The sequence below is a fragment of the Muscardinus avellanarius genome (genome assembly GCF_963383645.1).
Source record: "Muscardinus avellanarius genome assembly, chromosome: 22".
Taxonomy (NCBI): Eukaryota; Metazoa; Chordata; class Mammalia; order Rodentia; family Gliridae; genus Muscardinus; species Muscardinus avellanarius.
In genome coordinates, this window is record NC_137808.1 from 14233897 (window position 1) to 14256664 (window position 22768).

The following is a 22768-nucleotide window of genomic DNA, read 5'->3' on the forward strand; positions in this document are numbered from 1 at the left end:
GGTCTACATAAAAGAGGAAAAAAAACCATTTTGATTCTAGGTAGATCTGCCCACAGAATAATTTGCAGAAACACGTTTATTTCCCTTTAAAAAATAGACCAGAGCTGGTCTGTTCTCCCCTCAGGGACAAAATAATTCTATTGCTGGAAATTTATCCTCTATTTAATTAGGCTAATGTTCAGATCAGCAGTTTAAACGCCAATAAATTACGCTAATAAATATTTAAATCAGTAATACTTGAAGTTCTTAAATGATACTGTATACTTCACTGCACAGAAAATAACATCGAATACCAAGAGGAATTTGCCAACGCCATCTAAAAGAAAGTCTCGTCATCTGTTAATAAGGCCGATAAATTAATATGTCATTTAAAGCTGTAATCTTTCCTTTATCTCCTCCTGCTCTGCCCTTCTGCCTTTTGTGCATATAGCTGGAGGGACGCACAGATGCCTCTTATAATCTCACTGCCCTGTAAGGGGTTTTCAGATAGGAAATTAGAATAGCTTTGAGTCCAGACCCTGTTTCCTTTGATTCTCTGATGCTCGACTGAATCTGTAACACTCGTGTGTGTGTGTGTGTGTGTGTGTGTGTGTGTGTGTGTGTGTGTGGTGCTGGGGATGGAACCCAGGGGCATTGTACCTCGAGCTACACCCCGTCCCTATTTTTATTCTTTATTTTGAAACAGGGTCTCTCTAAGTTGCAAAGGGCCTCACTAAGTAGCTGAGGCTGGCCGCGAACCTTTGACCTCCTGTCTCAGCCTCCCAAGTAGAATCTGTATTATTTTTAATGGCAGGTAGAAAGGTCACCTTTCCTGAGTAAGAAACAGACAACAAGCTGGGTGTGGTGGTGCTCACCTGTAGTCCCAGTACTAGGGAGGCTGAGACAGGAGAATCGCAGGTTCGAGGCCAGCCTCAGCAAAGTTGAGATCTAAGCAACTTACCAAGACCTTATTTTGAAATTAAAAAATAAAATAGGGCTAGGGAGGTAACTCAGAGTTGTAGAAGGCCCCTGGGTGCAGTTCAAATAGCAAAAGGAAAGAAAGGAAAGAAAAGGAAAGGAAGGAAGGGAACCGACTGGGTGTGGTAGCACACACCTTAATCCCAGTATTTGTGAGGCTTAGACAGGATGATCGCAGATTTGAGGCCACAGCCGCGGCAATAAACAAACAAACAAATAAACAAACAAATAAATAAATAAATAAATAAATAAATAAATAAAATGGGCCTGGGGTCTAGCTCAGAGGTAAAATGCTCCTGGGGGTTCACTCTCCAGTAACACACACACACACACACACACACACACACACACACACACACACCCTGTGTTTAGCTGCCTGGTCAAAGCCATTGATGCTGGAAATGAAGAAGGCCCTGGCCCTGTTGATACTTTTATCTCTGCCTGCGAATCTGCTTCCCATCCCTCTGTTTCTGTGGACTCCCAGCTTCCATTTAAGTCTGAATTTCTGCCGGGCGTGGCGGGCACGCTCGTCATCCCTGCACTTGGGAGACGAGACAGGAGGATCGCGCAGGTTCGAAGCCAGCCATGCGCTGGCTTAAGAGACCCTGTTCCAAATAAAAAAATAATACTAATGAAAATAGGTCTGGGATGTAGCCCCGAGGTAGAAGGGTCCCATCCCCAGTACCACCAAAATAAATAAATAAATAAATAAATAAATAAATAAATAAATAAATCGGAATCTCTCCCCTTTCTGTGGCTTAAGTGTGTGGATAGAAACAATGAATCTGGGAAGATAAGTAGAAAAATCTAAGTCTAACTTAGAGAAAGAGCCGATCACTCTCTCAATTGCCTGGGTGGAGCCCGGAGCCTCCGCGGGCGCCTTGTGCGTTTAGTGCACGTCCCGCAGTCAAGAGGGGCGGGTGTCGGTCATTGCAGCGTGTCAGCAGGTGCAGAGCCAACCGGGACCCTCAGAGCCGAACGGCCATTTCCTCTCAAATTCACGTCCTCAGCCGCAGAAACGAGCGTTCTCAGCAGACTGCAATCTTCAGGAAATCAGGAGCAGTATCTGTCTTTTGCCAAAATTGTGTCTTCAGATAACAGTGCGTGACCCTGAGTAGGAACCCATAAATAGACGATGAATACAGACGCGAATCTCGGCCCTTAGGGTGCCCAGTATCCTTTCTTAAGTACTCTTGTAGCCGGGCGCGGTGGCGCACGCTTGGAATCCCAGCATTGGGGAGGCCGAGACGGGAGGCTCATGGTTTGAGCCCAGCCTCAGCTGCTACTTAGCGAGGCCCTCTGCAACTCAGTGAGACCCTGTTTCAAAATAAAGAATAAAAAATAGGGCAGGGGGTGTAGCTCAGAGGTAGGATGCCCCTGGTTCCATCTCCAGTACTAAAACAAAAATGTTCTCTTGTAAAGTTTCCTTTATTTAGTATTATTTAGTATTTTTTGCGTGTGTGTGTGTGTGTGTGTGTGTGTGTGTTACTGGAGACTGAACCCAGGGGCATTCTGCCTCTGAACAACACCCTAATCCCTATTTTTTTGTTGTTGTTGTTTATTTTGAAACAAAGTAATTCTAAATCGTGGAGTGCCTCACAATGCTACTGAGGCTGGCCTCAAACCTGTCAACTTCCTGTCTCAGCCTTCCAAGGACTGGGGTGACAGGCGTGTACCATCACGCCCAGGTCCCTACTCAGGAGATTTTCCTACTATACCCCCACCCTCCGGAAGGGAAGGCTAATTTATCTCTAGAGTTTCCGCGTCCAGTTCTTGACACCGAGTAGGTGTTGGTAAAGAATTAGGCTGAGGCTGAGTCTGCAGGCCAACGCCCCCCGTAAGCCAGTGAATGTTTTCCTCGGATAATGGCGCGCACCGTGTGTTTTCTGAGGCTCCTGCTTGCCCTCTCCCAGGCCCTCCGGGTCCCCCGGAGGCCGTGACCATTGACGAGATCACGGACACCACCGCCCAGCTGTCCTGGAGGCCCGGGCCCGAGAACCACAGCCCCATCACCATGTACGTCATCCAAGGCCGGACGCCCTTCTCCGTGGGCTGGCAGGCGCTCAGCACAGGTACCGAGTGCGCGCGCGGCGCTGCTGTCGCGGGGAAACTTCTGGAACTCCGCGTCCTGGCGCGGGACCTGTGGGCAGCCACGGGACTGCGGGCACAGCCAGTGATGCCGCGGCCGTCTCCCGGACTGGCATCTGTTTAAGTTGATGAGTCCTTTCCTCCCTCCCTCTCTCCTTCCTTCCTTCCTGCCTATTTATTTATTTACTTATTGGTGATGCTGGGAATCAGCCCTAAGGATGTTCCACCTCTGAGCTATGCCCCCAGCCCTATTTTACTATTTATTTTTTTTATTTACTTATTTATTTATGTATGTGTGTATTTATTGGTGATACTGGATATCAACCCTAAGAGTGTTCTGCCTCTGAGCTATGCTCCCAGCCCTATTTTATTATCTATCTACCTATCTATTTATTTATTATACATATTTGTATATATTTATATATTTTATACACATTTATATACATTTGCATATTTTTATACATTTTATTATATATATATATATATATATTTTTTTTTTTTTTAGTGGTACTGAGTACTGAACCCAGGGGCAATCTGCCTCTAAGCTACAGCCCCAGCCCTACTTGTATTTCTGTTCTGAAACAGGCTCTCACTAGGTTGCGGAGGCTGGCCTTGAACCCGCGATTCTCCTGTCCCAGCCTCCCAGGTGCTGGGATTGCGGGCATGCGCCACTGTACCTGGCAGTTTCAGTTGTTGTTTTTTTTATATCAACTCCTATTTGTTTTTCTGTTTTATTCTTCCTAAGGAATAGTATCTGTAAAATGAGAGCTCTGTTATACTGGTATGTTTTTCTCCCTTTAATACACAAAGCTAATTATTTATAAAGATGAATCGCCTCAAAGTGTGTATTACCTCAAATCCTCTGAGTACCACTGTGGCCCGCTTCGGGAAAGAGTGGATTATATTTGCTTACAATCATAGTCTTGGCAAAGTTTCTACAACTCTCCAGAAAGCAGAATCTAAGACCTACGGGAGCCTTTTGACTTGATGCTCCCCTTTTTAGAAAGATAAATTTGGGGATGAAAAAAATGTGAAAATTTTTATCAATTTTACAAATTCTCACATATTTTTGACCATCATTATCAGCAGCAACATTTTATCTCTTTTTTTCTTTATTATAAATATGTTGCACTTCGTGGCTTTGTTGTTTGTGTGTGTGTATTGTGTGTGCGTGTGTGTTATTGAGGATTAAACCTAGAAGTGCTCTCCTTCTGAGTTATATCCCCAGCCCTATTTTATTTTTATTTTGAAACAGGGTCTTAATACGTTGGCAAGGGCCTCACTAAACTGCTGAAGCTGCCCTCCAATCTACAATCCTCCTGTCTCAGCCTCCCAAGTATTGTCTTTAACTTTTTACAATCATTTCTCTTTGGGGTCTTAAGCAACTCATATTATCCTTGACTCTATCTCATTTTTAAATTTAGATTTCACTTGAGGGAAAAAAAACAGAACAAATAGTTCCTGTAAGCAAAATACACATTCTTGTAGTCCCCACAGGCTGGCTGTGTGACCTTGAAATTTTAAAGTAGAAATAAGTGGAGTGTTATGCCCAATTTTATGTAACTTATATAAACTGTTTTGATGTTAACAACTGCAATTTTTAAAAAAAAATTTAGCTCAGAGACCCTTAGAAATGGGCTTTAGTCTTTCCTTCTAGAATCACCGACTTTTTGTTGAGTCACAAGAGTGTTTTAGGATTAAGGAAAAATCTAGAAGATAGGCAATTAATTCTAATCTTGACTGTGCAAATCTGCATACCTTTATACCTCTTCATTTTTCTTTTCTGGAAAATGGGCACCTTCAGAGTTACTTAAGAATGAATATAATTATCTAGACATGACGGTGCATACCTGTAACCCCAGTACTTGGGAGGCTGAAACAGGAGGATCATAGGTTTGCAGCCAGCCTCGGCAACTTAGCAAGGTTCTAAGCAACCTTGCGAGATGCTGTTTCCAGACAAAAACTAAAATAGGGCTGGGGTGTAGCTCAGAGGTCAAATGCCTCAGGATTCACTTCCCATGACCATAACAAATAAAAAAGAATGAGTATAATTTTACCTTCTTCAAGATAATTATCAGAATTAAAGATGTGCTTGGCCCTATATAGTAAATGCAGGAGAGCATGTTAAATGGTATCAATAATAGTTGTAGTTTGACTTTGAAGTCTTGATTTTTTTTGTATATGATTTTTTGTATGATTTTTTTTGTATGATACTAAGCATATTAGTTTAACATCCAGATTTCTGGGGTTACTTTACTGGAGTGATATTTGGGCAGCTACCATCAGACCACCTGGGATGTCCTGTATGAGTTTATGTTGATGCTACTGCTGCTGCTGCTGCTGCTGCTGATGTTGGTGTTGATGATGACGTTGATGTTGATGATGATATTGATGATGATGATGTTAATGTTGTTGAGGGTGATGTTGATGTTGACTTTGTTGATGATGATGTTCCTAATGATGATGATGTTGACTTTGTTGATGATGATGTTCCTAATGATGATGATGTTGACTTTGTCGATGATGGTGATGATGTTGATGATGATGTTGATGGTGTCGATGGTGATGATGTTGATGATGATGTTGATGTCGATGATGGTGATGATGTTGATGATGATGTTGATGTTGTCAGTGATGGTGATGATAGGGATGTTGATGTTGACTTTGTTGATGATGTTCATAATGATGATGATGTTGATGTTGTCGATGATGGTGATGATATTGATGATGATGTTGATGTTGTCCATGATGGTGATGATGTTGATGGTGACCTTGTTGATGATGATAGGGATGTTGATGTTGACTTTGTTGTTGATGATATTAATGTTGATGATAATGTTGATGTTGGCTGGCATTATTGATGAGGATGTAGATCCTATTGATGATGATGGTTAAAAATATTGATGATAACATGATGATGATGTTATTGATGATGATGTTAATGTTGAGGTGAGGGTGATGTTATTGAAGACATAATAATGATGAGGTTGACATTATTGGTGATAATATTGATGTTGAAGTTATTAATGATGATGCTGATGTTGGTGATGATGATAATGTTGATGTTAATGTTATGGATGATGATGATGTTGCCATTATCGATGGTGATATTGATGTTGATGATAATGTGGATGAAGATGTTGATACTATTGATGATAATGAGTTTCCTGTTGATGTTATTGATGGTGATGTTGATGTTGATTATGATGTTGATGTTGATGATGATGTTAATGTTGACATTATTGGTGATGATGGTGAGGATGTTGATGATGTTACTGATGATGAATATCTTCCTAACATCTTTTCTATATTTGTTCTCTGGGAATTCTGTGCAATCCTCTCACCTTCTAATGTCTTCCAGTCCCTGAACTCATCGATGGGAAGACTTTCACGGCAACTGTGGTGGGTTTGAACCCTTGGGTCGAATATGAATTCCGCACCGTAGCAGCCAATGTAATTGGCATTGGGGAGCCCAGCCGGCCCTCGGAGAAGCGGAGGACAGAAGAGGCCCGTGAGTAGCACCAGGGTACACAGTCTGTTTCAGCAGCTACTGTTTTTTGCTCACAGGCTTTGAATCCTCCCTGCTCTTTAGCCTGGAGGAGGCTCTGAATTGGCACAACTTTCCCCTTAGTTGATCATAATCAGGCCTATATAGGCTCAGCCTAGCAGGCAATGAGTTTCAATCAAGGCTTGAGGCCACCAGATGGAGTACGTTAGTTCAGCAAGAAACACCAGGACTTAGTTCTCTCAAAAGCCAGCTCTTTCGTTAGTGGCTTATGTGACATCAAGATTCCAACAGGATTATTAAAAAAAAAAGAAAGCCCCACATTTCAAATGACATAATCTCACAGAAGTCACTAATGGGGAAGAAAAAATGTCTTCCGATAGGTTCACGAGGGCCAGATGTGGTGGCACATACCTATAATCTCAGTACTTGGGAAGCTGAGGTAGGAAGGTCACAGGGTCGAGGCCTGTGAGACTCTTTTTTCAAAAGAAAAAAGAAGGACTGAGGGAGTAGCTCTGAGGTAGAATACCCCTGGGTTCAATCCCTAGTATAAAAAATCAGTAAACACACAAATTAATTAATTTACTTGGATTTTTCTAGTGTCTAAGCCATTCCCAGAGGCTAAGATTTAGGACATTCTTTATGCAGCTCGAGTGAGCACAGAAGGAGAATAGCATACATTCATGGGGGCCGCGCATCCCTTGGGTTAGGTTAGAGGCCTATGTGTTAGGTCCTTGAAGAGGACTAGCAAGGTCCCTAAACCAATGAGAGATGGAACCGTACTCTCAAGGAGAGCACACGGCTGTCCGTCTAAGTCTTCATCCTTGGTCTAGTCACAGAGCACACCCACTTGCCAGTGATATGTCCCAGCAGACATTTGAAAACTCTGCCTGGAGAGCCAGGTGTGCTGAGACACATCTGTAATCCTAGTCTTTGGGTTTATAGAGGCCGAGACAAGAGGATGACAGGCTCAGGGCCAACCTCAGCAACTTAGACCCTCAGCAACTGAGCAAGACCCCAAAATTTAAAATATAAAATAAAATTGGGCTAGGGGTACAGCTCAGAGGTAGAATGCCCCTGGGTTCGATTCCTAATACCACGACAAACGAACAAACAGCTTTGCCTGGCGTCTTTTAGCTGCGTGATGATAACACAGACAAAGTTATATTCCCCTCTCCAACAAATAACATAATTCCACTCAGTAATCCCAGGGAGAAACTAGCCTGATTTTCCCTCTTTTCCAGAGAAAACTGGGGAGCAGAGAGGTTGAGTACAGCGAGCCAGGGGTCCCCCTATCTCTCCACCTTCGGGCCCAGCGCTTACCTCCTTCTGAGTCGCCATGAATACAGCCCTGCTCCCCAAAGCAGCCTTCCCTGCAGAGCTGCACCGCACACCCCCATTCTGTCCGCCTTGTGCTTGCTCCCCAAAGACACGCCTGTCAAAGCCTGCGTGCACGCTGACCCCCAACTAGACTGTGAGCTCTGCGTGGGCAACAGCACCCATTTCCCCCGGGTATCACTACACGACTAACAAACACCTAACCGAGGTCAATGACAGGCATCTCAATTCTTTCCCCTTCCCATGAGCCCCTTGGCGTCTAGGGATGAAGGCAAACCATTGGCCGAACATGCCGGGTCCCGTGTGTCCCCTGTGGAGTGAGAAGAGCAACGAGCAGCGTTTTCCTCGGTGCCTGTGGCGTCCTGGGGCGGTGGCTCTGGCCCTCGCGGTCTCTGCTTTCCCAGGACAAAGGACTAGACATCTTGGGTATCCGCGGACAGGCTGTCACCAGAGCCAGGCACAACTCTTGGCCCTTGTCTGCTGTTGCCACCGGCCCTAACTTGTTCTTGTCTCTCACAGTCCCTGAAGTCACCCCAGCCAACGTCAGCGGGGGCGGAGGCAGCAAGGCCGAACTCGTTATTACCTGGGAGGTAAGTGAATCCCGCGAATGAATTGGCCAAGACAGCCGTCTGGGTCGCTCTGGTCTTTCCCCTCAGTATTTAGTGCAGCTGAGAACTCCCCTCCTCTAATTTTAATGGCTGGAATCCATGTGAACTTGGGCATGGTGGCACACACCTGTCACCCCAGTACTTGGGAGGCTGAGAAAGGAGGCTCGCAGGTTCAAGGCCAGCCTCAGCAAGTAGTGGGACTCTCAGCAACTTAGCAATACCCTGTTTCAAAATAAAAATAAAATAGGGCTGAGGCTGTAGCTTGGAGGTAAATGACCCTGGCTTCAATCCCCAGTAACACACACACACACACACACACACACCACCACCACCACCACCACCACCACCACCACCACCACCCCTCCATGTGAGTATCAACGCTTTTTCTCACAGAGCTAACCCGTAGCAGGAAGTGTACACACCTGACCATCAGTTGTGCAGGTTGATTTTTACTTGATTCATCACAGGGAAAGTGATCATAAAGTGAAGACAAAAGAAGTAAAAAAGAAAAAGAAAAAGAAAAAAAGCTGGGCATGCAGCCAGCCTCAGCTACTTAGTGAGGGCCTTGGCAACTCAGTGAGACCCTGTTTCAAAATAAAAGAATAAAAAAAATCGTGCTATGGTTGTAGTTTGGAGGTAAATGCCCCTTTATTTCATCCCCAATACTGCAAAAAAAAAAAAAAAATTTAGGCTGGTTCAGAGAAAACCAGATTTTCTTCTCCCAAATTGCCACATGGCAAAATGACTTAATGAGTCTGTGACCTGCATGGTGACCTGGCAGCTGGCTTTGCAGCTGGATTAGGATTTTTTTAACAACCTGGAAGACTAGTCACCAATTTATTAGGAATTTATTTTGCAAGAGGAGGTTGGGAGCTTCAGAAAGGGTCCTTGGTGTGTGTTTGGGGTTTTTTTGTTGTTGTTGTTACTTTTTCTGTGGTACTAGGGATGGAACCCAGGAATATTCTACCTCCAAGAGACATCCCCAGCCCTATTTTTTATTCTTTATTTTGAAACACGGTTTCCCTGAGTTGCAAAGGGCTTCACTAAGTAGCTGAAGCTGTCTGCAAACCACAATCTTCCTGTCTCAGCCTCCCGAATGCTGGGATTACAAGCCTGCGCCACCACTCCTGGCTCTCCTTAATATTTTTGAAAGATTCTAGACAACAGTTCCAAAATTGAAAAACTTCCAAGCTGGGGGTGGTGGCGCACGCTTTTAATCCCAGCATTCGGGAGGTGGCTGAGACGGGAGGATCGCGGTTCGCAGATAGCCTCAGCTACTTAGCGAGGCCATTCACAACTCAATGAGACCCTGTTTCAAAAATAAAAGAAGACTAAACAATAGGGCTGAGGCTGTTGCTCAGACGTAGAATGTCCCTGGAATGTTCCATCCCCAGAACCACAAAGCAACAACAACAACAACAACAAAAACATCTGTGAACATCTGTCATCCCAGGACTTGGGAGGCTGAGGCAGGAGGATCATAGATTCAAGGCCAGCCTCTGTAACTTAGTGAGACCCTCAGCGACAACTGAGACCCTGTTTCAAAATAAAAAATTAAAAGCCGGGCGTGGTGGCGCACGCTTATAATCCCCGCGCTTGGGAGGCTGAGACAGGAGGATGGCGCAGGTTCGAAGCCAGCCTCAGCTACTTAGTGAGGCTCTCAGCAACTTAGGGAGACCCAGTTTCAAAATAAAATATTTTTAAATACTGGGGGCATAGCCTAGAGGTAGAGGCCACTGGGTTCCATCCCCAGGACCACAAAAAATGAATAAAATAAAAAATTAAATATAACTAAAGTTATAGCTCAGAGGCAGAATGTCCCTGGCTTCCGTTCCTGGTACCGCAAAAATGGAAAGCTTTTCTTTACCCAGAGCGCTAGAAGGAAAAGCAGTCCTCGCGCCCGCCAGCCGAGCTCTTCCATTCTGCCAGGGAAGGTCTTGGCCGAGCCGAGAGGGCCTTCAGACCTCGAGCGAGCTCTTTTGCCCCTTTGACACCGGAGGAAGATGGGCGGGTGGCGGCGGCGGCTGTTCAAGTACTGGATTTTGGAGACTACACCTCCAATCTCTTTGAAAGTCATTTCCCCCTCGGAGCCAAGCTACACACCACACATGTTCATTTGGTTTTTTCTGTTAGTCTCACATCTTGCCGCTAATCATCGTAGATTGCCAGCCTACCCTAAATATAAAGACCTTTTTAATATATTTTTCGTACTGGGGTTGAACTCGGGGGCATTCTACTTCCAATCTACACCCCCAGCCCTATTTTATTTTTAATTGGAAACAGCTTCTCGTGAGGTTGCCGAGGGCCTCACTCCTCGCCGGTGCTGGCCTCCGACCTGCGATCCACGTGTCTCGGCCTCCCGAGTACTGGGATTACAAGTGTGCGCCACCATATCTGGCTTAAAAGACCTTTGATGAAACCCAAAATAAGATGGGGGAGCACGTGGTTGGAACCCCAGCATTGGGGAGGCCGAGACGGGAGGATCGCTGGTTCGCGGCCGGCCTCAGCCACTTAGCGAGGCCCTCGGCAACTCAGCGAGACCCGGTTTCAAAATAAAGAATAAAAAGTAGGGCTGCGGGTGGAGCTCGGAGGTCGATGCCCCTGGGGTCCGTCCCTAGTAAGAGAGAGAGAGAAGATTCTAGACTGAAATGTTGGCGGGGTGTGAAATTTAAGCCTTTGATCCAGCCCCTGCAATGTCTGAAGACGCCTCTCCCCTCCCCGCCCAGACGGTCCCCGAGGAGTTGCAGAACGGCCGCGGCTTCGGCTACGTCGTCGCCTTCCGGCCCCACGGGAAGGCGGTATGGATGCTGACGGTGCTGGCCTCCGCCGACGCCTCCAGATACGTGTTCAGGAACGAGAGCGTGCGCCCCTTCTCCCCCTTCGAGGTGAAAGTCGGGGTCTTCAACAACAAAGGCGAAGGCCCCTTCAGCCCCACCACGTTGGTGTACTCGGCCGAGGAAGGTGCGGCTCACGTTACCTCGGCACCCATGTCTCTTCAGGTCTCCGCCGGTGCACCTCTTAGGACGCAAAGTCAAGCTCGGACGTACAAAACCTAGCATTCACAGGCATGCCCTGAAACACTTGAGAAACATCAAAATGTAAAATATAAAGACATCTCATTCCACCAGGCAGGGTGGTGCATGTCTGTAATCCCAGTGCTTGGGAGGCTGAGACAGGAGGACCACAGGTTAGAGGCCAGCCTCGGCAGCTTAGCGAGATTTTGTTTCAGAATAAAAAAATAAAAGCCGGGCGTGGTGGCGCACGCTTGTCATCCCCGCGCTTGGGAGGCGGAGACAGGAGGATCGCGCAGGTTCAAAGCCAGCCGCGCGTGCTGCCTTAGGAGACCCTGTTTCCAAAGAAAAATATATAAACAATAGGTCTGGGAGTGGAGCCCAGAGGTAGAAGGGTTCCATCCCCAATACCACCGAAAATAAAAAAAGAAAGAAAGAATAAAAAATAAATAGGGCTGGGAGTGTGGCTAGGAAGAAGAATGTCCCTGAGTTCAAGCCACAATACCACCAAAGAAAAATGAAATAAAAAGTATTGATAGGCATGCACTGATTTAAATTGTGCTCAAAATAATAGAAATATCCAATCAAACGCAAGGTTTTATAGAAGCTAAACTGGATTTTTCTTTCTTTCTTTTTTGTGGTACTGAAAATTGAACCCACGGGCATTCTACCTCCAAGCTATACGCTATTTAATTTTTTAATTTGAAACAAAGTCTTGCGAGGCTGCTTAAAATGTCACTGTTGCTAAGGGTGGCCTCGAATCTGCAATCCTCCTGTATCGGCCTCCCAAGTACTAGGATTACAGGCAACCGCCACCGCACCCAGCTAAAAGAAAAAGTCTGTATACAAATGGCGCATAGCTCTGGCCGAAATAGAGGAAAAACTTCGTGATATTTGGAAAGTAGCTGGGCCGGCCTATCTTTTGCTTATGAGTGTGCAGATAACTCATCCCAGAGTGTAGGTAGGGACTGAGGGTCGAGCTGGGCAGCTGTTCGGAGTTCGAGAATCTTACTGCAGTCGGTTAACGGACCCCCTTAAACCTGTGTGTCAGCCGGGCGCGGTGGCGCGCGCTCGTCATCCCAGCATCCGGGAGGCTGAGACCGGAGGATCGCGGTTCGCGGACGGCCTCGGCTACTTAATGAGGCCCTCGGCAACTCAGTGAGACCCTGATTCAAAATAAAGAATAAATAAATAGGGCTGGGGTGTAGATCAGAAGTTAAATGTCCCTGAGTTCCATCCCCAGGCCCGCAAAAAAAAATAAAAGAAAAAAGGAAAAGAAAGAAAAGTGTGTGTGGTCACGCCCCCGGGAATCTCTGTTCTTGTATCTGACGCGGCCTTTCCATCGGGGTAGAAGGGCATCATCGAAACAGCTATGAAGGAACACAGCATTGCCGATTCCAGTCTCAAGCACTCAAGGGGGGGTCGAGAGATTGGGCCCCGTGGGGAGGGCGCCGAGGCTTGCGTGCGTGCATTTTTTCTGACACTCCGGACCCAATGTGACGTAAAGGTACAATGTGCCAAGTAGCGAATGCATACACTAATTAATTAAATTTTTTTTTATTTTTTATTTTTTGGTGGTACTGGGGTTCCTGGAAGCCCTTCTACCTCCGGGCTACACTCCCAGACCTATTTTTACGTTTTTATTTGGAAACAGGGTCTCCTAAGCCAGCGCGCGCACCTGGCCTCGAACCTGCGCGATCCTCCTGTCTCCGCCTCCCAAGCGCGGGGATGACAAGCGTGCCCACCACGCCCGGCCAACATTAATTAATTAAATTTTAAAAAGCACTGCGGGTGGCGCTCGGAGGTAAAACCACCCTGGGTTGAATCTCAAATACCAACAAAAATAATGATAATAAAGTCAGTAAAAGTAGAAGGTGGAGGAGGACAGAAAAGTGATTGCTGGTGCTTAAACTTAAATAGGGAGGAGGAGGAGGAGGAGGAGGAGGAGGAGGAGGAGGAGGAGGAGGAGGAGGGAGAAGGGATTGCTGGTGCTTGAGCTTGAGTAGTCCTGGTTACTTCCGTTTTACTTACCCCCAAATTTAAAACTCAAAGATAACTTGGCCACGTCTCCCCTCCGTCCTCCTGCAGATGTTGGCAGCTGCCCTCTGCAGCACGCGGTCCAGCTGCCATTCACCGAGGGTGGCGCTCTTTCCATACGGATTCTTGGCATCTTCTAACGCCGTCCCCAGAAGCGTGCCCGGGTGCGGTTACTAAGAGTCCTAACTTCTTCCACATTCACCCGCAGAACCCACCAAGCCTCCGGCCAGCATCTTCGCCAGAAGTCTTTCTGCCACAGATATTGAAGTTTTCTGGGCGTCTCCACCGGAGAAAAACAGGGGACGGATAGAAGGTTACGAGGTGGGTACAAGACGCGTGCCGTGGGCGTGACCCTCCGCGGTCACAGAACACCATCGCTGGTAGGAAAAGGCTCACAGTCCCACTCACAAGCCTGTTTTAGAGACGTGGCGGCTAGCTGGGAATTAATACAAGCGTTGAGTATTCCGCCACTAGTAGACAGCCCTCTGTCTACTTTATAGTCTAGGGGTACTGTATAGTCTAGTAGTATTTTTGAAAATATATGCAATTTTCTAGTGTGAATGAGCTCAGATCTGTTATATCCAGGATCACCTGGGTTCAAAACAAGGGTAGGAAAAAAGAAAGTAGAAGCAATAATGTTCGTGCTGATGTGGCGTGGTGGCACTTACCTGTCATCCCAGCATCAGGGAGGCTGAGACAGGAGGACGGCAGGTTCGTGGCCAGCCTCAGCAATTAGGGAGGCCCTTTGCAACGTAGTGAGACCCTGTTGCAAATTTTTAAAACTAAATACTTGGGAGGCTGAGTCGGGTTTGAGGACAGCCTCAGCAAGTAGTGAGACTCTCGGCAACCTAGTGAGACCCTGTTTCAAAATAAAAAATAAGTAGGGGCCGGGCGTGGTGGCTCACGGCTGTAAAATCAGCGTCCGGGAGGCTGAGACAGGAGGATCATGGTTCGCGGCCAGCCTCAGCTACTACTTAGGCCCTTTGCAACTCAGGGAGACCCTGTTTCAAAGTAAAGAATAAAAATAGGGCTGGGAATGTAGCTCAGAGGTAAAATGTCCCCGGGTTCTATCCCCAGTACTAAAAAAAAGAAGTAGGGATTAAGGGGTGTGGTTCAGAGGTAGAATGCCCCCGGGTTCAATCCCCAATACCAAAACAAATTTATAAATTAATTAGTTAATTAATTAAATAAGGCCGGGGTGTGGCCCTATTTAATTAATTATTTCTGCTCCTGAGTTTAATCCCTAGTACCACACACAAACAAAATTAAATAAAAATAAAGACATAATCAAGAATTTGACTAGCCGATGACGTCCTAACCATCTCCGTCCACTATGATTTCCCAAGATCTTCCTTTTTTTTTTTTAATTTTCCCAGGTTAAATATTGGAGACACGATGATAAAGAAGAAAATGCTAGAAAAATACGGACAGTCGGCAATCAGACGTCAACAAAAATCACGAATCTGAAAAGCAGCGCCCTGTATCACTTAGCTGTCAAGGCGTACAACTCGGCCGGGACGGGCCCCGCCAGCGCCACGGTCAACGTCACCACCCGAAAGCCCCGTAAGGACAGACTTGCTCAGAACTCGGGGGGTTCATCCAGCGGAGCCCAAGCTCGTTCCCGTCCCCCACCTCCCAGGGATCATTTGCATACTAATTGGTATCTTCTATGGATCCAAATTCACCTTAGCATTTTAAGTGAACCTTTCAGGACGTCGTGCCAAATCCATTGCTCTTGCAGACAGAAGGATAAATGTTTCTGTGCAACCCGGGAAGGGCTCCTTCTTTCCGCTATAAATGCGAGGCCCCCAGTGAATCTTTTTCCCATTTGCGATGCCATAATCGCGTCAGATTTCAGTGACCTTGAAGATACACATTAGTGCAGTCGCCCATTAAATTGCCTCCGCTCTCAAATTCTGGTCAGGAGCGATTTCTCAGAATCCATTGAGATTTAATAATCTGTGACTTCGTATATCTTAATTTTTTTTTTTTTTACAGCACCAAGCCAACCCCCCGGAAACATCATATGGAATTCATCGGACTCCAAAATTATCCTGAATTGGGATCAAGTGAAGGCCCTGGATAATGAGTCGGAAGTAAAAGGATACAAAGTGGGTAATTTCCCTTGGCACAGGCACCTAGTCCCGCAGTCAGTGGGACGGTGTCTGGCCTGAAGGTGTGACTCCTGTTCAGACTCCTCTCGTGATGTGTGACTGGCTGGCTTAGACGATCTTCCCAAAGGGGTCTGGTCGTATACATGTTCCAAAATGGTCTGAGTTTTATAAATGTCCCTTACAAATGGCCAGCACTTAGACTAACACCTGTGTTGGTCAGTTTTCCGTGACCATAACAAATACCCGAGAGTCTTATAAAGAGAAAAGGTTTGGGAAGTTTTTGCCTGTTGTCAGTTGACCCTGTGGCCACGGGAAATGTGTGTGATAGAGCAAGCTGTTCATCCCACGGTGGCTGGGAAGCAGAGAGGGGAAGAGACCAGGGTCCCACAGGCCCCTTGGATGGCCCGCCCCCAAGTGATGTAAACGTCCCCTAGGCCCCGCCTCTTAAAGGCTCCATACCTCCAATATCACTAAAGGCTGGTGACCAAGCGTGTGTGTGTGTGTGTGTGTGTGTGTGTGTGTGTGTGTACAGTGCTAGAGATTAAAACTGGTGGCATGCTACCTCTTGAGTTATACCCCCAACCCTTCTTCTTTTTTTCTTCTTTTTTTTTTTTTTTTGGTTTGGAAGCAGGGTCTCAAAAGGTTGCTCAGACTCTCACTGCTTACTGAGGCTAGCCTTGAACCTGTAACCCTCCGGTCTCAGCCTCCCAGCTGAGGCCTGTACCACCACTCTCAGCTGTCATTTTTTTTAATTTTATGCATATCTGCTCCGGCCAGAGCTTTATTTACCAGACTCTGAACAGTACTCGCTTTCTCCCGTTGGGTAACTGTAAGTAGCTGAGGATACTGTGAATCTCCTGGGCGTGGGCTTCTAGCGGGGCATACCTAAATTGTTTCCACTGTTTATTACAGTGATATTACAGTCTGATTCCATTTCCTAAACTCCTCTTGGTGTGAAATATATAAAATATAACAAAAAAGTTAGGCGTTGCGGTACATACCTGTAAGCCCAGTGCTTGGAAGGCTGAGACAGGAGGATCGCGGTTCGCGGCCAGCCTCAGCTACTTAGTGAGGCCCTCTGTAACTCAGCGAGACCTGTTTCAAAATAAAGAATGAAAAATAGGGCTGGGGGTGTAGCTCGGAGGTAGAATGCCCCTGGGTTCCATCCCAGTACTGAAAAAATAACAATAATGTAATTTTAAAGGGCTGGGAGTGAGCCGGGCGCGGTGGTGCACGCTTATAATCTCAGCATTTGGGAGGCTGAGACAGGAGGATCCTGTTTCGAGGACAACCTTGACTATTTAGTGACGCCCTTTGCAACTCAGTGAGACCCTGTTTCAAAATAAAGAATAAATAATAGAACTGGGAGTGTAGCTTGGAGGCAGAATGCCCCTGGGTTCCATCCCCACCACCACAAAAAAAGGGGGCTGGGAGAATAGCCTGGAGGTAGAATGGCCCTGAGTTCTCTTCCAAGTACCACAAAAAATAAATATACAATGCGAACCAGACATGGTGGCATGTACCTATAATTCTAGTACTTGGGAGCCTGAGACCAGGTTTGAGGCCCCCAGCATGTTAGTGAGATCCTGTTTCAAAATAAAAAATAAGCCGGGCGTGGTGGCGCACGCTTCTAATCCCAGCATTCGGGAGGCTGAGACCGGAGGATCGCGGTTCGCGGACAGCCTCAGCTACTTAGTGAGGCCCTCTGCAACTCAGTGAGACCCTGTTTCAAAATAAAGAATAAAAAATAAAAATAAAAAAAATAGGGCTGGGGGTGCGGCTTGGAGGTAGCACGCCCCTGGGTTCCATCCCCAGACCCGCTAATCGCCAAGGCCACACCCCCGGGGGCCCTGCGTAACCACCGAGCTCTGCCGCCAGCCTGGCTCCTGTGTTCCCACGAGGGGACACCCTAAATACTTAGGAACCACTGTGCAGACCGCACGTCTGCAGGGCGGTATCGTTCCCGCGTCTCCAGGTCTGTGACCTGAGCCTCGTCTGACAGGTGTGGCCACACGGCATCTAGGTAAAATCAGGCCGCCCCTCCCTCCTTGCAAGACGGTTTCCACCCGCTCCTCCTAGAGAAATGGCGGCGCAGACCCGCCCTCCCCGTCGGGCTTTCGTGAGCGGGTGGGCCCGTCTGCGGAGTGACGCCCGTCCGCCCGCAGGTGCTGTACAGGTGGAACCGACAGCGCGGCACCTCCGTCATCGAGACCAACAAGACCTCGGTGGAGCTTTCTCTGCCCCTCGATGAAGATTATATCGTAGAAATCAAGCCTTTCAGCGACGGGGGCGACGGCAGCAGCAGCCAGCAGATTCGAATCCCCAAGATTTCCAGTAAGACCGTCTGCTTTCCCCTCCCTCCCTCCCTCCCGCCCGCCCGCCTTCCCCGGCCTTGAATGCAGCCAGAAAATGGCGGGCGGTGACGGTGTTCCCCTGCCTCTGGTAACGGGGTTGGCTGGCCCCTGGCAGTTTTCCGCGGAGAAATAGTTTGCCGGTTTTCCATCAGCCATCAAACGAAAATAGCAAATTAAGCCAGGCACGCGGATGCAGGGCTGTCATCTCAGGACTTGGGAGGCTAAGTCAGGAGGATCGTGGGTTCGAGGACAGCCTCAGCAGTGTAGCAAGACTCTCGGGGACCTAGGGAGACCTTGTTTCAAAACAACAACAGCAACAAAGATTGCTTTTAAAAATGGCTGGGGATTTAACTTGAAGGTGGGGTGCCCCTCGGCGTACAACTGTATCACCCCAACTGGCCTCCGAAAGTGATAGCAAATTCAGGCAGGAGGAAGGGGGAAAGTTTCATAGAGAGGCCATTTTCATGAGTGGGTAAATGTAACAGCGCATCAAAATGTATGGTCATTATGTTTTATTTTTGTTTGGCACTGAAGGTTGAACCCAGAGGCATTCTACCTCTGAGCTACACCTCCAACTCTAAGTCTATGTATGTATATATTTATTTATTTATTTATTTATTTATTTATTTATTTATTTATTTTGTGGTGCTAGAGATTGAGCCCTTGGGCATTCTACCTCTAAGCCTCACCCCCAGCCCTATTTTGTTTTTCATTTTGAAGCAAAGCCTCACTAAGTTGCTGAGGCTGGCCTCAGACTGGCAATCCTCCTGTCTCAGCCTCCCGAGTACTTGGATGATAGGCATGGGTCCCCACACCCCAGATCAATTATGTTTTTAGACACTATGTAAGCATAGCAAATATCTCAGTGGTATGTTATTTTTTGTTGTTGTGTTTAATTCTATTTATTGGAAGAAAAATCAAACAGAACAGGTAAATTCAGAGGATAGAAAAATCCTTAGAGAAATCAGATTAGTAATGGCAATAGCCGGCCGGTGGCTTGTAGCCACTTACTGGATACTGGGTTTCCATTTGGAGTGATGAATTAAGTTCAATTCGACATCGAAGGCCCTCAGTGCTGCCGGCAAGGTGGCGCATGGCTGTCATCTCGGCACTTGGGAGGCTGGGACATGTTCGCAGGTTCAAGTCCACCCTCAGCAACTCAGCCAGACGCTCCGCAACTTGGTGCGAACCCATTTCAAAACTAAAAGTAAAAAATACGGCTGAGCGTGTAGCTTGGAGGGAGAATGCCCTAGTACCACAGAACCGAAAATTAAAAAACTTGCCACTGCATTGTATACTATAAACTAGTTAAAAGGGTCACTTTTATGTTCTTTTGTATTTTACTACAATTTAAAAGATTGCTGGGCATGGTGGTGTGTACTTGTAATCCCAATACTTGGGAGGTTAAGACAGGAGGATCAGAGGTTTAAGGCCAGCCTCAGCAACTTACGCCTTCAGCAATTTAGTGAGATCCTGTTTCAAAATAAATGAGGAAGCTGGGCGTGGGGGCGCACGCTTGTGATCCCAGCATTCGGGAGGCTGAGACCAGAGGATCACAGTTCGAGGACAGCCTCAGCTACTTAGTGAGGCCCTCCGCAACTCAGTGAGACCCGGTTTCAAATAAAAAATAGGTCAGGGGGTATGGCTTGGAGGTAGAATGCCTCTTGGTTCCATCCTCAGACCCACAATAAAATAAAATAGAAGCTGAGTATGGTGGTACAAACCTGTAATTCTAGTACTTGGGAGGCTGAGACGGGAGGGTTGCTGATTTGAGGACAGCCTCAGCAAACTGTGAGACTCTCATCAGCCTAGTGAGACCTGGTTTCAAATAAAAATAAAATAGGGCCGGGGTATAGGTCAGAGGTAGAATGCCCCTGGATTCATTCCTCAGTAGCACAAAAAATAAAAAAGAGAAATCTAGGTATCTGGGGAGAGGTGGTAGTGATCTTGAGCCCACAGAAGGTAAAGAAAAACACAGACTGTTTTTTTTTTTTTATCTCAGTTTGCTAAAGTCTGACCACACACTCTCTTATCATTCTGAGTTTAATGCTTGGGTTTTATTCATTACAAAAGCCTGTGTTAAGTCATTAGATAGGTATTGCTATGCGATAATGGTTTCTCCCCTCAAGAGATTTTCTTATTATGTAGGTCAAAGAGATCTTACAACCTTGAAGAAACCCTGAATGACTATTGGAAAACTCTTATGAAAAATGTAAGACGTAGCAGAAAAAGTTTAAAAACTAAATGGAGCCGGGCGTAGGGCACACGCCTAGAACCTCAGTACTTGGGAGGCTGAGATTGGAGGATCCCGGGTTCAAGGACAGCCTCCGCAATGTAGTGAGGAGACTCTGTTTCAAAGCAAAATAAAATTAAATATGCTTGGGGGTGTAGCTCAGAGGTAGAGTGCTCCTGGGTTCAGTCCCCAGTTACAGTGAGGCGTGGCGGCGCACGCTCGTCATCCCAACATTGGGGAGGCTGAGAGAGGAGGATCGCAGTTCGCAGACAGCCTCAGCTACTTAGTGAGGCCCTCCGCAACTTAGTGACACCCTGTCTCAAAATAAAAAATAAAGAACAGCAGTGGGTATAGCTCGGAGGTCGAATGCCCCTGGGTTCCATCCTCAGACCAGAAAAAAAAAAAAATCCTCAGTTCCAAAAAAAAAAAAGATTAGTTTTGTTCCAAGAATTGGGGTATATATAAATAAACATGACTTTAATTCCCAAAGTAGCCATTTACTTAGCTATTTGACCTTAAATGAGTTACCTTAACTTTGGGGGGCCCCAATCTCCTCATTGGTTAAAAAAATACCTATTCCACAAAATCCTTATGTTTTTTTTTTTTACTAAGTATTGAACCCAAGGGCATTTAGCCTCTGAGCTATATCTCTAGCCCTATTTTATTTTTTATTTGGAAATGGTCTAAGTTGCAGAAAGCGTCACTAAGTTGCCGAGGCTGGCCTTGAACCTGTGATCCTCCCGTCTCGGCCTTCCAAGTACTGGGGTTGCAGATGTGTGCCACACACCTGGCTGTACAGCTCTTTTTACAAAAGTTTACCCAGACCCACAGGAAAGTCCTGTGACCCGTGTGAAGTTTCATAGTCACAGGACTGATATTAAGAAACCCTTGGGCAATTACCATGCAGCCTGGTGTGGTGGCGCACACTGGTGTTTCCGGTACTTGGGAGGCTGAGACTGGAGGACCACTGGTTTGCAGCCAGCCTCATCTACTTAGTGAGGCCTTTTGCAAATTAGTGAGACCCCCTGTCCTAAGATAAAGAATTAAAAATAGAGTTAGGGAGCCAGGCGTAGTGGCGCACGTGACGCACGCTTGTAATCCCAGCATTTGGGAGGCTGAGACTGGAGGATCAAGGTTCACAGACAGCCTCGGCTATTTAGCGAGGCCTGTGCAACTCAGACCCTGTTTCAAAATAAAGAATAAAAAATAGGGCTGGGCGTGTGGATCAGAGGTTAAACTTTCCTGGGCTCCATCCCCAGCACCATAATAAATAAATAAATAAATAAATAAATAAATAAATAAATAAATAAATAAGGCTGGGGGTGTAGCTTGGAGGTAGAATACCCCTAGATTCCATCCCCAGTACCACCAGAGAGGGTGGGGGGAGGGAGAGAGGGAGAGAGAATCCTGCCTGGCATGGTGGCACACATTTCTTTTTTTTCAGCACTGGGGATGGAACCCAGGGCCATTCTACCCACGAGCTACACCCTCAGTTCTATTTTTTATCCTTTTATTTTAAAACAGGGTCTCACTGAGTTGCAAAGGGCCTCACCAAATAGCTGAGGCTGTCCGGGAACCGCGGTCCTCCTGTCTCAGCCTCCCAAGTGTTGGGGTTACAAGCACGAGCCACCACGCCCGCCTCGGCACACATTTTAAATCCCAACACTTGGGAGATCGCAGCGGGAGGATCACAGGTTCAAAGCCCGCCTCAGCAACTTGGTGAGACCCTGGTTCCAAATAAAAAAAAATAAAATAGGGCTGGGGGTAGGGCTCAGAGGGAGAATGTGCCTGGGTTTAGTCCCCAGTTCCAGGAGAGATAGACAGACAGACAGACAGACAGAGGTGTATAGACAGAGAGGAGGCATCTGAATACGAGGATTATCTGCAGCAGCACCCAGCCGGTCGAGCTGTTTGGAGACACGTCTTGGCTCCTCCGTCCTTTGCGGCAGGGCGCCAGCCTGAGTGCCTTTGCTGTCTGTTTTTAGATTCCTACGCGAGAGGCTCCGGGGCTTCCACCTCGAATGCGTGCACCCTTTCGGCCATCAGCACCATTATGCTCTCCCTCACGGCCAGGTCGAGCTTATGACAGGAGTCACTGCACACTTGCTGCCTAGAATATCAGCAACGATTCGTAGTTGTTTTGAAGACGCCCGGTACTGAGTAATATCGTTGTCCAAGTACGTCTTATTACTGGAAAACAAAAAATGCTTCTTTGCTTCCTTAGAAAGGGCGTTCCACCGTACTCAAAGCAAACCTAGCTTTGTTTGAAGTTTCTCGAGAAGCTTTTTGATGCACTGAAGACATCCGTAATACGATGTTACCAAAGCAGTTTACATATGTCCTTATATGCATATTTTTTATTATATATTTAGTGTTTTATAGAATTTTTTAAAGTTAACATATAATGTAGATATTCCTTTTTCTCTTCTGCTTGTAAAATGCTCTGAAGGACAGACCGTACAGTTATGATTTGGAACCGTTTTGCTTTAAAGGACAGAAATTCATCCTGGTCGATATATTACA

General features: G+C 46.6%; 1 protein-coding gene across 4 annotated transcripts in view; it reads left to right on the forward strand.

Annotated features, from left to right (window-relative positions):
- CNTN4 (contactin 4) overlaps positions 1-22331 on the forward strand; it is a gene marked incomplete at both ends in the record, with an annotated part of 366244 nt that extends 343913 nt beyond the window's left edge. For 2 of the 4 annotated variants that reach the window (XM_080718174.1, XM_080718175.1), the window contains 9 exons: positions 2871-3029; positions 6407-6556; positions 8408-8478; positions 11223-11457; positions 13753-13865; positions 14921-15107; positions 15543-15655; positions 17824-17992; positions 22231-22331. In XM_080718174.1, coding sequence (XP_080574300.1) covers positions 2871-3029; positions 6407-6556; positions 8408-8478; positions 11223-11457; positions 13753-13865; positions 14921-15107; positions 15543-15655; positions 17824-17992; positions 22231-22331 — 1298 coding nt within the window. The remainder of the gene's footprint in view (positions 1-2870; positions 3030-6406; positions 6557-8407; positions 8479-11222; positions 11458-13752; positions 13866-14920; positions 15108-15542; positions 15656-17823; positions 17993-22230) is intronic. The other 2 variants (XM_080718176.1, XM_080718177.1) reach the window with 1 other exon arrangement.
- Positions 22332-22768: the final 437 nt, after the last annotated feature.